The 13,397-nt window shown below is 41.4% G+C and overlaps 1 protein-coding gene and 1 non-coding gene across 4 annotated transcripts in view; both read right to left on the reverse strand.

Moving 5' to 3' along the window:
• RCAN2 (regulator of calcineurin 2) overlaps positions 1-13,397 on the reverse strand; it is a 161,402-nt gene that overhangs the window by 44,442 nt on the left and 103,563 nt on the right. The window contains exon 1 of one of the 3 annotated variants that reach the window (XM_038751420.1): positions 6,652-6,954. The exons of the other annotated variants lie outside the window; for them this stretch is intronic. Coding sequence (XP_038607348.1) covers positions 6,652-6,738 — 87 coding nt within the window. The 5' untranslated portion in view covers positions 6,739-6,954. Of the gene's footprint in view, positions 1-6,651; positions 6,955-13,397 lie in introns of those variants that run through there. 3 annotated transcript variants of the gene reach the window in all.
• On the reverse strand, positions 1,442-1,579 carry LOC119932667. Its single transcript, XR_005452409.1, has one exon. It is a non-coding gene; the product is annotated as a small nucleolar RNA SNORA7 (small nucleolar RNA).

Raw genomic sequence — 13,397 nt, forward strand, 5'->3', positions numbered from 1 at the left:
ATGCTATTATTATTATTAGTATTATTGGCTTTAAGGCTCTCCAGCAGCTTTCTCTATTTTCCTTATGAACTCTCTTCACCAGTGGCCCCCACAGCACATACTTTCCACTTCTCCCAAATTCTCACCTTCTCATTTTCCTATGATCTCAACTCTCCTGCCTCCAAATCCTCACTCACACTTTTCTTCCGGGTTGACATCTACCAGACCACAGCTCTCCTCATCTTCAAAATCCTCCTAAAAGCTCACCCTCTTCAAGAATACTTGCGCAGTTAATTCACGGGCAATTAATTCCTCACATTAATTCACCTCAATCCAATACCTACCATTAGAGAAGCACCATGGCCTAGTGGATAGGGCCCAGGCCTGGGAGACAGAAAGACCTGGGTTTTAATCCTGGCTCTGCCAGTTGTGTGATCTTGGGCAAGTCGATTAACTTCTCTATGCCTCAGTTACCTCATCTTAATGGGGATTAAGACTGTATTCCCCATGTGGGACAGGGACTGTGTCCAACCTAATTTGCTTATACCCACCCCAGTGCTTAATTCAGTGCCTGGCACATAGTAAGCACTTAACAAATACCACCATTAGTTATTGTTAGCATGTAAAGCATTTTATTTCTTATAAAGTATATTTATATATTTACTTAAGCATTCAATACTGCAATATCATATTGATATAATAATTGTAACATTTGTTATGTGCCTCTTATGAGCCATACATTTAAGTGCTGGGCTAGACACAAAATAATCAGGTTGAAAAGTTCGCATCCCACATGGGACTCAGAGTCTAAGGAAAGACAGGCATTTAGTCCCCATTTTACAGTTGAGGAAACCAAGGAACAAACAAGTTAGGTGACTTGCTTAAGGACATATGGCAGGCCAACAGCAGAGCCAGGATTAGGACCCAGATCTCCTAAATCTTGGGCCCCCTGCTCCTTCTTCTAGACCACACTGACTATGATAGATTTATCTTCATCCCTTCTGATTTCACTATAAATAATTTTTGTCTCCCCCTTCCTGTAACTGATAAGCCCCTTGACGGCAGAGAGGGAGCCTTGCTTCCACTGTATGTATGTGTTTAGTACAGCGCTTAATAGTCAGTAAGAGTTCAACACATTCCATTGACTGATTGAAACCTCCCGCATCTATTTCTACAGGGCAGGGAACATATTTACTAACTCTGTTATACTAAGTGCTTAGTTCAGTAAGCACTCAATCAATTATCTTGTCTTACGCCATTGAGTCATCTTCGACCCCTAGTGACACTATGCACACATCTTTTCCAGAACACCCTACCTCCATCTGCAATTGTTCTGGTAGTGTATCCAAAGAGTTTTCTTGGTAAAAATTTGTAAGTGGTTTACCACTGCCTCCTTCTGCGCAGTAAACTTGAGTCTTCACCCTTGATTCTTGTGGCTGCTGCCCAGCACAGGTGAGTTTTGACTTGTAGCAGATTGCCTTCCATTCGCTAGCCACTGCCCAAGCTAGGAATGGAATGGATATGCCTCTGCCTGACTCTCCCTCCTATAGTTGAGATTGGTAGAGTACTGAAAATTCTCCAGGTGTGACCCTGAGAGGGGACTCAATCAATACCATTGATTAATAGTAGTTATTTCCATGTGTCCTTATTCCTTCTTCCACTCACCATTTAGTCTCTAGAGTTCCGAAACTGCAAATTCTTTAGCCCTGTTTGGTGCAAGAAGTACATATTCTACTTGAAATTTCATCCCAAATTGCCCTCTTAACTACCCTCTTATCTTTTGATAAATAGTGCATTTACCTTTCCAGGCTTTTACATAAAAGCTATTTGATAATGTGAGAGCTTCTTCCCTTACTATAGTTAGCAATATCGCAACCTCCTGAGGAAATTCTTTTAGAGATATCCTCTTAAGGATTGTCAAACCCTTGTAAAATTCAAATAAGGAAGCATATTCCCTGGGAGTTCAACTTTTTAGGTGCCTTTAGCACAGTATATAAATAGGCAACTGCCTTCACCATTTCCACAGTCTGGATTCAATTCATTCCTAAAACCACTTATTATTTCTCTAATAATTAAGTCAGGCAATTCGAGTTTTACAATAACAAGACCTGGTTTATTAATGTGTTTTAAATCATTTATGAATCAGCCTCTGCTCCTGTTCTTTTCTGCTTTGCTCTCTCCCCTAGCACTTATTGTCTGTTGATGGAAATTTCCTATATCTTAAAGGCATATCGCATTACCCTAAAACTCCTCTTCCTTATCTTTTCTTAGTGGAAAGGTCAACTTTCCTACTATCACATTTTTCCATATCTTACCAAGACAAAAACTCATTTATATATCCTCCTATCTGCAATTTACTTAATTTTCTATCTCTACTATTAATAATTGAGGTATTTGTGAAGCATTTACTATGTGTCAAGCACTGTGCTAAACATCCAGATGCTGTCCCACATGGGGCTCACAGGCTAAGAGTGGGAGGGCGGGCATTTAATGGTATCTGTTAAGCACCTTTTATGTGCCAGGCACTATACTAAGCTCTGGGGTAGATACATGCTAATCAGGTTGAACTCTGTCCATGCTCCATATGGGGCTCACAGTCTTAATGCCCATTTTACAGATGAGGTAACTGAGGCATGGGGAGGTTAAGTGACCTGCCCAGGGTCACACCATAGATGAGTGATGGAGCCAGGATTAGAACACACGTTCTCTGACTCCGAGGCCTGTGTTCTTTCCACTAGGCCATGCTGTTTCCCTTCCACAACTTTGACAACCGAGGCTACAGATGTAGGCCTACAGCATTTCATTGTCACTTTCAAAATATCCAAGGATTACACACAACTTCTTCATAGATTTGTGGGTTGTGTACACAATGGAATGTTAGATTAATTTATCAAATCTCTTAAAAATTCATTGAATCTCCTTTACCACTTGATAATATCTTCTAGTACTTTCAACAAGAGCTTCCTAAAAGAGCAAATCAAAACTGAGAGATTAAGTGAAAAAATGCAGGCTGGGGAAGTAGCATGGCCTAGTGGATAGAGCACGGGCCTGGGTGTCAGAAGGTCATGAGTTCTAATCCCAGGACTGCAACTTGTCTGCTGTGTGGCCTTGGACAAGTCACTTAACTTCTCTGGACCTCAGTTACCTCATCTGTAAAATGGGGATTAAGACTGTGAGCCCTGCATGAGACAGGGACTGTGTCCAACCCAATTTGCTTGTATCCACTCCAGCACTTAGTACAATGCATGGCACATAGCAAGTGCTTACCAAATACAACACATTATTATTATTAACAGGGTAGAGAATGTAATTCAGTTTGGAAAAGCCAAAGGCCTGGAACACACTCGATCTTTTCTAAAGAGGTGGAACATAATGCTCTCAGTGTTGGGAAATTCCATTATGCTTGCAAATTCCCCTGATCAGCTCTATAGATCTGCTAAAAAGGAAACTAAGGCTCTGCAGCATTTACAGATTTGGGACCAGTACGGATGTGTAACATAATTCTCCAGCAGGAAAATTCTGACAATGTGTAAATCGTTTTTTCCAAAAAGAGCTTAGGTTTTGAAATGGTAAACTACAAACCAGATGAGCTTTAGGAAACTGATGGGTCTCTAGATCCCTTGAGAGCAAAATTGACTAGAAAAATTTTACAGCAATTTGATGATTTTCTTGGGGCTTGGTTGACAATGACAAAGGATAATACAAAGTACATCTCTGTTAAGCACACATCTTGCTTTTTATTTCATTGCTTCATTTATCCATTATCCTGCACCAAGAAGCAATGGATTAAACCTATGAATTCCATCATCATTTCTGCTGTGTGTATTGGATATAAGCTGCAACGAGAGGTAGAAGAGCACTGAACTTTCATTAACTCTTTTAATAGGGAAGCGATTAAGCATGGACAATAATTACCAATAGTCACCTTAAGTGAGAAAAAATAAGTGGAAGCAAGAGGATTTTTAAAGATGTGCTTTGCTTCACTTCAGCAATTCATCAATCATATTTTTGAGCGCTTACTGTATGCAGAGCCCTGTACTAGGTGCTTGGGAGAGTAAAATATGTGATATAACAGAAAACACTCCATCTGTTCAGGCCCCAACACCTGCAGTCTCCTAAAGCAAGATTATTGAAAAAAATCTGAACTTCCCATCTCCTACAATTCTCAGTCTGAAACCCAGGCTTGGATCTGGAAGTCAATAGTTAATAGTGAGAAGTAGTGTGACTTAGTGGACAGATTATGGGCCTAGGGGTCAGAAGGATCTGGGTTCTAATCCCAGCTCTGCCAATTGTCTGATGTGTGACCTTGGGGAAGTCTCTTCGATTCTCTGGGCCTCAGTTACCTCATCTGTTAAATGGGGATTAAGAGTGTGAGCCCTGTGAGGGACAGGGACTGTGTCCAACCTGATTCACTTGTGTCTATCCTAGCACTTAGAACAGTGCTTGGAACACAGTAAACACTTAACAAGTACCATAATTATTAATAATTCTGGGAACCTTTTTCATGAGTAGAAAATCTGGCATAGATACACACCTCCCAGAAAGATTATGCAAAATCAGGGACTCCAGCTCTATGGGGCAGGAGCAATGGTGAGCCTCATGGAATGGAGGCAGTGGAGGCAAAGCATTTTGGGTAGCACAGGAGGCCATAGTGAGGCAAAGCAATTTGGGTAAGGCAGGAGGGCATAGAGAGGCAAAACATTTTGGGTAGGGCAGGAGGCCATAGCTCACCCACTCCAATTTCTTGGAACCATAAGCACAGATGCAACATATTCCTTGTTGGTTTTGCCCCTTTCAGACAGGCTGCACCTCCTCAGCCCCATCTGGAACCCAGAGGGCCCTTCTCATTTCCACTCTTCTCCCAGACAAGAGGCTCCGTTGGCCTCTGGTTTAGCCACCGGTTAGGGTCCTGCCTCATCCCCAGACAAACAGGCAGCTGCTTAATGAAAGAGTCAGGTGTTTGATCCGGAACGGCAACATGGTGGCTCACCAAATCCATCAGGGCCGGTTCACAGACTCTGGCCTCCATTCCTCGCCCTATGCTTTACAGAGCCAAATGATAAAAACTAGCCGGAGTACAAAATGAGAGATGGCCACCTTTGAGCCATGACTAAAAACATGCAATAACAAATGGATTCTTGAATCCATTTCAAGACTGTCCTGAAGTTGGGGCCTTGGAGCATAGCATCAAGGGACGAGAAAAGCCTCCTGTTGGCCACATATGAAGAGTGCTTAATTTGGACAGGGGTTTTGATGGGGTTGGGGCTATTCCTGATCCCTAGACAGAGCCCCAAGATTTATTTCAGTGTCCCGGAGTCTCTTGGGAGAGACGTCTGAACTGTTTCGGAAAGCGGGCTGACTGGATGTGTGGAGAAAGGCTATTCTAGCAAAATCGAGCAAGGTAACCATAGCCCAAAGGACAGAAGTAGTGGCCTGGAATTTCTGCTCCTCAGCCTTTGCCTTGCTCTCCTCTCAAGCTTCCTTAGGTAACGTTTCCATCACCGGGACGCTGAGAGAAATGCCAGTCCGCAATGCCCCCTTGACAAATGAGCCTTTGTGTAGAGTACTTTCTGTGTCTCTCATACACATAATACAGTACAAAGTAACAGGGATATTGGGCTTTCTTAGTAAAGCCTAGAGCGTTGATGGCAAATAAGTTGGTCATAGGATCAGTCAATCAGTGACATTAATCGAGGCTTCCTGTGTGAAGAACACTGTACTTATCACTTGTTATAGAACAGTGTAACAGAATTGGTAGAAACATTCTCTGCTACTCAGTCCAATCACTCCTTCTTTCTCCTATTCAGTTTTAGAAACTGAATCGTCATGATATTTTTCTTTCTGAAGAGTTGAAATAAAATGCTGCTTCTGAGGCTTAGCTTTCCTAGTTCACTTATGAAAGTCATTCAAATTCCCAGTTAGACAACTAAGAAGTCTCTTTATAAAGCAAAACCAATGGCTAATATAATCGATTTTGTCAGGAGACATTTAGCCATGCCAGACAATTCCTGCAAGAAATCAGTCAGAACCAGTTTAGACTATTAAAATCCAAAACTGTTTTCCCCAATCCCACCAACTCACCTGCCTAAACTTCATCTGTGAACAACTGTACAGAAACAATTCCTTTCTAAATACGATGTCTTTCTGAAGCTAATTTTGGTAGAAAGGGAATTGTTAAGATCAGAACTCTCATGCTTCATTAAAAGAACACACTATGAAGTCTTTACCTATTTAAATTAAATTACAAATGGGATGTTTTCCTGGGTTAAAATACTAGAGATCAATGCTTAATATGCATATAGTCTCCTATTACTTGACAGCAACCATCTTTCCAAAATGTAGGACAGGTTAGTTTCCCTCTGGAATTCTGAAGAAATGACAAAAAAGTACAATATACGCATTATGAACAGAGTGTCAAGAATGTCACCTCCCGGAGAACACTAGAAAACAGACAATGGCAGCGCTTATCTCATCAGAAAAAATAATCGGTGTACGCTGTCATCTAACTTGCTTAATTAGGATATCATTCAGTCACATGTGCTTCAAAAAGCATATCAGAACCCCATCTGCCTTCTCACTTTAAAACAGCAAAACAGACTCATCTATCTCTAAATTAAAAGGCTTTTAGAAGCAGCAGCAACAGCAGTAATAAAAATGATGGCAGGTGCATACCTTAACCTCTTGATTGGTAAAAATCTCCACATCCACCACACAGGCAATCAGAGTGGAGACATCACAGTCCATGCTACGGGCTGGCATTCCCCCTCTTGGATTAAATATGAACGTTCTACAACCTCGAAGCTGTAAATTATGTGCAAACCTCCAATTCAGAATTTCTATTGCAAAGTCTTAGAGGCTGAAAGGCGTTGAGTCGTGGGCAGAGAGTCGCTCCTTTCACCTAGGGCTGCCTCTGCCTAATGAAATCTGCAATTTAGCAGGCACAGCATAGTAACAGCCCTAGTCCATCTCTCACGGCAATGACATCATCACAAAGACTGACATAAGCTAAATCTATTTTTTTTTTCAAGCCTTTTATCTCTAGGCAGTGCAGTAGAGCAAATTGAACATGATTATGTGCTAAATCTGAACTCAGACTAAATCAATTCAGGCAGCATTCGCTGGGAACTGAGTCATAGCCGTTGTTTCAGCTGAGTGCTTGTGTTTGCAAAAAGGAGGAAAAAATCTGACACTGGAGGCTCTGTTTTGTGGGGGAAATGATTCTGCAGTTGAGCCTTCAAAGGTTAAGGTTTGCATTTTTTCTGCTTCAAAAACAAGCAGGAAGCGGAGCGTTTGGAAAATTGCTTGGCTCTAACTAATATTTGTATGCCAATCAGAAGGGCTACTCAGGGTGTATTGGTTTAATTTATTCTAATGCTCTCAAAGCATACTAAAAATAAAACCTAAATGACCACAAGACTGGCCTTTAGCCTGTTAGACACCCTCTCCCAAAATAGAAACACAATAAATGCTATTTATGATGATCTTGATGATAGCTATGCCTTTTGTCTCCAGGCAATGTGACAGTCTATTCAGATCCGGGTGGCCAGCAAGGTCATTCAGACAAAACGGGGTCACAGAATAAATGTGACAACAAACACATCTTTTGTCTACACAATCAAAACCCATGGAATCATAGAGCTGGAAGGGATCTTTTAAGCCAGCCCCCTTCTTTCATGCGGGAGAACGGCTAAATCACGAGTAGCAACAGTAGCAGTGATGGTATTCATTAAGCATCTACTGAATGAAAAGGCATGGACTAAGTGTTTGAGAAGCTTCAACAGAAACAGTCAAAAACTGGGTCTTGCTCTCAAGAAGCAATGGGGGAGACTGGCCTAAAATTTTTACAAACAGTGAAATTAGAATACATTTAGAAATACACATAAATCCACAAGGGCTAAGGATGGGCATAAATAGAAACAAAGTTCTACAGGCAGCTGTTGAGTTGCTATGACTCAAGGTAGAATAATAACAATAATAATAATAATGGCATTTGTTAAGTGCTTACTATGTGCAAAGCACTGTTCTAAGTGCTGGGGAGGATACAAGGTGATCAGGTTGTCCCACGTGGGGTTCACAGTCTTAATCCCCATTTTACAGATGAGGTAACTGAGGCACAGAGAAGTTAAGTGTCTTGCCCAAAGTCACACAGCTGACAATTGGCAGAGCAGGGATTTGAACCCATGACTTCTGACTCCCAAGCCCGTGCTTTTTCCACTGAGCCACGCTGATACTTAGCCTTGGAAGGGTAGTTGGAGGAGGGAGACTATTACGAGACGTAGTGAAGCCTAGTGGAAAAAGCAAAGGCCTGGGAGTCAGAAGATCCTGGGTTCTAATCCTGGCTCTGTCACTTGTCGGTCGAGTGATCTTGGACAAGTCATTTCACTTCACTGCACTTCAGTTTCCTCATCTGGAAAATGGGGATTCAGACTGTGAGCCCCATGTGGAATAGGGAATATGTCCAACCCAATTATCTTGTATCTACCCCAGCACTAAGTACAGTTCTTGGCTCATAGTAAAGCACTTAACAAATATTATTACTATTATGAGGGCTTCAAACTGCTAAGTGTCGAACGTAAGCATATTTGAGAGAAAAAGCAGCTCCACCCTTGGGAGAAGAGCACAAGTAAGGGCTTTGGAATGGGATTTGCCTCATTTACTTGCATAATTACTTCCATCGCATAATTCTCTCCCTCTTCCCCCGACTTTTGAAGTGGAATAAAGATTATTTTGGTAAGCAGGGATAGCAGCATGAGCCAAGATAGGAAGAAGAGAAGGGACAGAAAGCACTAATTCCACAGATACAAGCTTAAGCTATGCTGGGGATGGATTTTCTTCACTGAGATGTGGGAACTTCGGGCTAGGTGGAGTAGTGGAGGAAAAGGCAGGATGTGGGAGGGGTAATTTATTGAGCGCCTATTGTATACAGCATTTGAAAAAGTACAAATAGAAGAAAAGCAGTCTAAGTGACATCTTACCTTCCTCTTCCTTATCCCCACCTTTCCTCCTCCTTTTTTTCCCTTTTCCTCTTTTTTCTTCTGCTCCTCTTAAAGCTATATTAAATTTTAAAGGATGCTGAATAATAAAAGCCCCTTCCCTGTTATGTGAAAAAGGTGAGGCAATCATGCAAGTAAATACTGTAGTTGGAAAGAAGGATTAATAATAATAATAATAATAATTATCATATTTGTTAAGTGCTTACTATGTGCCAAGCACTGTTCTAAGTGCTGGGGGGTTGAGGCACGCAAGCTGGGTAAGAGCAGGTGTGGAGAGCTGAAATGTAAAATGGCAAGAGTTGGTGAGAGTCTTGAAGACAGTGGCAAGTATTATTTGTTTGACACAGAAGGAGATGGGCAACCATTAGAGGGCTTTGAGGAGCGAGGAGATGCATGCTAATCAAACTTTTCAGAAAAGATTGCTTATTCTTTCCTTCAAGATCTGGATATAGTTCAGGGATCATGTCTACCAACTGTTTTATATTATACTTAGGACAGGGCTCTTTATACTGTAAATGCTCAGTAAATACCATTGATCAACCTACTAACTGGATAAAGCATAGACCTGAGCCAGTACCAAGAGACAAGAATTCAGATTAGAGGTTAGCCTTTGATTTGCCCTACCTTTTTACTTTCCTGTTTTCTAAATCTGCAAAACTGGAATGTTATTAGATAGTGGTTTGGGTAAAGGACAAATGGATCTGGGGAGGCAAAGTCCTGGGGAAACCATTTTTACTATTTGGTTGACATACCACTGGACTGGACTGTAGGTTTTATCTTTTCTTTTTGTGCTCTCTCCCTTTTCATAATTCAGTCAGCTGCCTTTTATCTCCCCTGCAGACTCCTTTGACAGTTGTTCATATTTAGTGAGTGCTTATTGTATGCAGAGCACTGTACTAAGCACTGGGGAGAATACCACAATAAACAGACATTCCCTACCCACAACAGTCTTACAGTCCAGAGGGGGAGACAGGCAAAAATATAAATAAGTACATAGATAAATAAATAATTATTTTGCCATTCATATCCTCATTCTCTGTCTTTTACCCTCTTTCTGCCCTCATGTTCCTCCTCATCACACACACCTGGTCATTTGTCCCAAACATGGACAATCCACCCCTGTTGTAAATTGAATTACCTACTAAATTGCCAATCCCATTTCTTGAAACAATCTGGATTTTCCCAGGAATTTTGTATATGCAGGAATAGATCTCATTTTGGGAGATGAGACAGGATTATAGAATCAGAATAGTTTTGATTGCTAGCTGCTGTAATTTCTATGCTCTATTTGCCAGGAATTATAAATTGAAGTGTAATAAAAAAATATTGGCATTGGTTATTCATATTCACAATAGTAGCTTTTTAAAATGTGGACCTCTAATATAGAATTCAACCTAATAAGTGAAAATTCTTAAAATATCTGAGTAGGCAGTGGGAAGCATTACAAAATCACGTGGGAGGTGTTATTTTTCCTTTAGATATTCCTCAACCTTTAGTAATTCCCGGAGGGAAGAACATGAACAGATGAAATACAAAAGAAAAAAATCCAATTAAAAACATTTAAAAACCCCCGAATGTTTCTAATAAACATAGCATAAGTTGAAGGCAGGTCTTCACAAGACACTAAATTTATAGAACATAAATTTTTGGCAAAACAACAGCAGCTGTGAATCTAGCACATGTCATCAATCTTCACAAAAGGTTGTTCCATCAGGATTTTCCTTGAATTTTGGAATGACAATGAAAAGAACTATGTTGGGTTTGGAGAAACAATCTCAAAACTGTTCAGTACATTCAGTTTTCCCGTAATCAACCGACGGTATTTATTGAGTACTAACTGCATACAAGGCGTGTTAAGCACTTGGGAAAGTACAAGAGAGTTGGTACATATGTCCCCATTCCACAAAGACTTTATAATCTAGTGGGGAAGACCAAAAATGAAATATAGTACAGGTATGGGAAGATATGTATATATCTGAGCTTAGTACAGTGCTAAATACAGCACTTAGTATAGTGCTCTGCACACAGTAAGCACTCAATAAATACAATTGAATGAATGTACATAAGTGCTCTGGGAGAGGGATGTGAGGTGTGAGTATCGGAGTATTCAGGGGCATTATATGCAAAAGTGTATAGGTGACTCGAAAGGCAAGGAAAATAGGGTGGGGAGATGAGAGGTTAGTCAAGGAAGGCTTTCTGGAGAAGTTATGATTTTACCAGGATTTTGCCTATGTGTTTTAGGTAGAGTGTTGGAGAATTCGGGACTGTTCTTCCAACAATACACGTCTAACTGACTTATGAGTAGCAGGGGTGAGGGAGTGGTATTGCATAGCTGCTAGAACTATAATCAATTCCTCTGTGCAGGGTCTTGGTATAACATGGCCTACTGGATATAGCACAGTCCTAGAAGTGAGAAGGACCTGGGTTCTAATCCTAGCTCCTCCATGTGTCTGCTGTGTGACCTTGGGCAAGTCACTTCGTTTCTCTGTGCCTCAGTTACCTCATCTGTAAAATGGGGATTAAGACTTGTGAGCCCCATGTGGGACAGGGACTATGTCCAACCTGATTAACTTGCATCTAACCCAGTGCTTAGTACAGTGTCAGGCACAGAGAAAGTGCTTAACAAATACCATAAAAAAACCCTCTCAGGCTCTCCTGATGGGAGATACCATCCCCAGAATGCTGCCGCAAAGTCCGTTTCACACCTTTGGCACAGTGAATGGTTCAGCTCAAGTCTCTTCTTATTCAGTAATAATTATAGTTTTTGTTAAGCGCTTACTCTGTGCCAGTCACTTTATTAAACACTGAGGAAGATACAAGCAAATCAGGTTGACCACAGTCCCTTTCCACCTAGGGCTCACAGTCTCAATCTCCATTTTACAGATGAGGTAACGGAGGCACAGAGAAGTAAAGTGACTTTCCCAAGGTTACACAGCAGACAAGTGGCTAAGCCGGGATTAGAACCCATGACCTTCTGACTCTCAGGCCTGTGCTCTCTCCACTATTCCATGCTGCTTCTCAGTAGAACTAGGAAGTACAGCTCGCCATTTTTACAGATAACTGTAGAGAAGGTGAAGTCGCCGGAAGACTCAGGGCAGAAGAAGTATGACAGGCCCACCCCAGCCCAGGGTCCTTGTACCCATATGATCCTTTCTGGTCTACTTGCTTTGTTTCTCCATGCACTCACTCACCTATGGAACCACTCAATCAATCAACCATATTTATTGAGTGCTTACTCAGTGCAGAGCACTGCACTAAGGGCTTGGAAGAGTATAGTATATAGAGTTGGCAGACACGTTCCCTGCTCCCAGCGAGCTTACGGTCTAGACAGGGGAAACAGACATGAATATAAATAAATGAATTACAGATATGCACATAAGTGCTGTGGGACTAAGGGAGGGGTGAATAAAGGGAGGAAATCCAAGGGCAAGGGTGATGCAGAAGGGAGTGAGAGAAGAGGAAATGAGAGCTTAGTCAGGGAAGGCCTCTTGGGAGGAGATGTACCTTCAATAAGGCTTTGAAGTGGGCGAGAGTGATCATCTGTCAGATATGAAGAGGGAGGGCATTCCAGACCAGAGGCAGGATGTGGGTGAGAGCTCGGTGGTGAGATAGATGGGATCGAAGTCCAGTAAGTAGGTTGGCGTTAAGTTGAGGAGAAAAGTGTGCGGGCTGGGTTGTAATAGGAAATCAGGGAGTTACAACCTGACAACCCTGACAAGAAGGCCCCAGCCAAAGTCAGGGTTGGCAAGAACTGCTGTTGGGATGGCTGCAGTGAATCCTAGAGAGTGGCTGCCTTTTATGCCCAAATATTAAAGCCGTCAAGGGTAACCAATCTGAGCAAGTGACATAAACTACAGCTAACTAGGTCAAGCGAGTTCTGGGGTCCCATTGCCAAAAACCTGAAAGGTGAAGCAAGAGCTGAATCCATGATCAGAAACCATTTGACCATTTTTATCATTGAAAGAGTTGAGTTTGATCCACCACACTGAAAAACATTTCGAATCCTAGTTAGTCATTACTGAAGATGGGAACTAAGAAGCTGAGTTTCTCTGTCTTTCTCAGGCATCCTTCTCACCTCCCACTCCTCTCCCCCCACAAAAATCTCTCCTTTTGGGAAATGGTTCTTATGAGATGGCTGTAGGATTTGGTGTTCTCAGAATGAGATATATATATTTGTCAGTTATCTGCTATTTAAATGATCTGCACAATGATTCATTTTCAGTAACATGGATAGGACGCATTTTGAAAGTGCACTAGAAACATTCAGAGTTTGACTCTGAATTCAACTGGCTGGAATTTAAAGGGGTAATATTTTAATTCAGCACCTATTTAATATAAATAAATGAAAAATACTAAAGGGAAATACGTTTAGATGAAACTGGTTTTGTCTCACTAATTAAATTTGAAACAGGCCAAAATTTAGCC

This window comes from Tachyglossus aculeatus, chromosome 9 (assembly GCF_015852505.1).
Source record: "Tachyglossus aculeatus isolate mTacAcu1 chromosome 9, mTacAcu1.pri, whole genome shotgun sequence".
Classification (NCBI taxonomy): domain Eukaryota; kingdom Metazoa; phylum Chordata; class Mammalia; order Monotremata; family Tachyglossidae; genus Tachyglossus; species Tachyglossus aculeatus.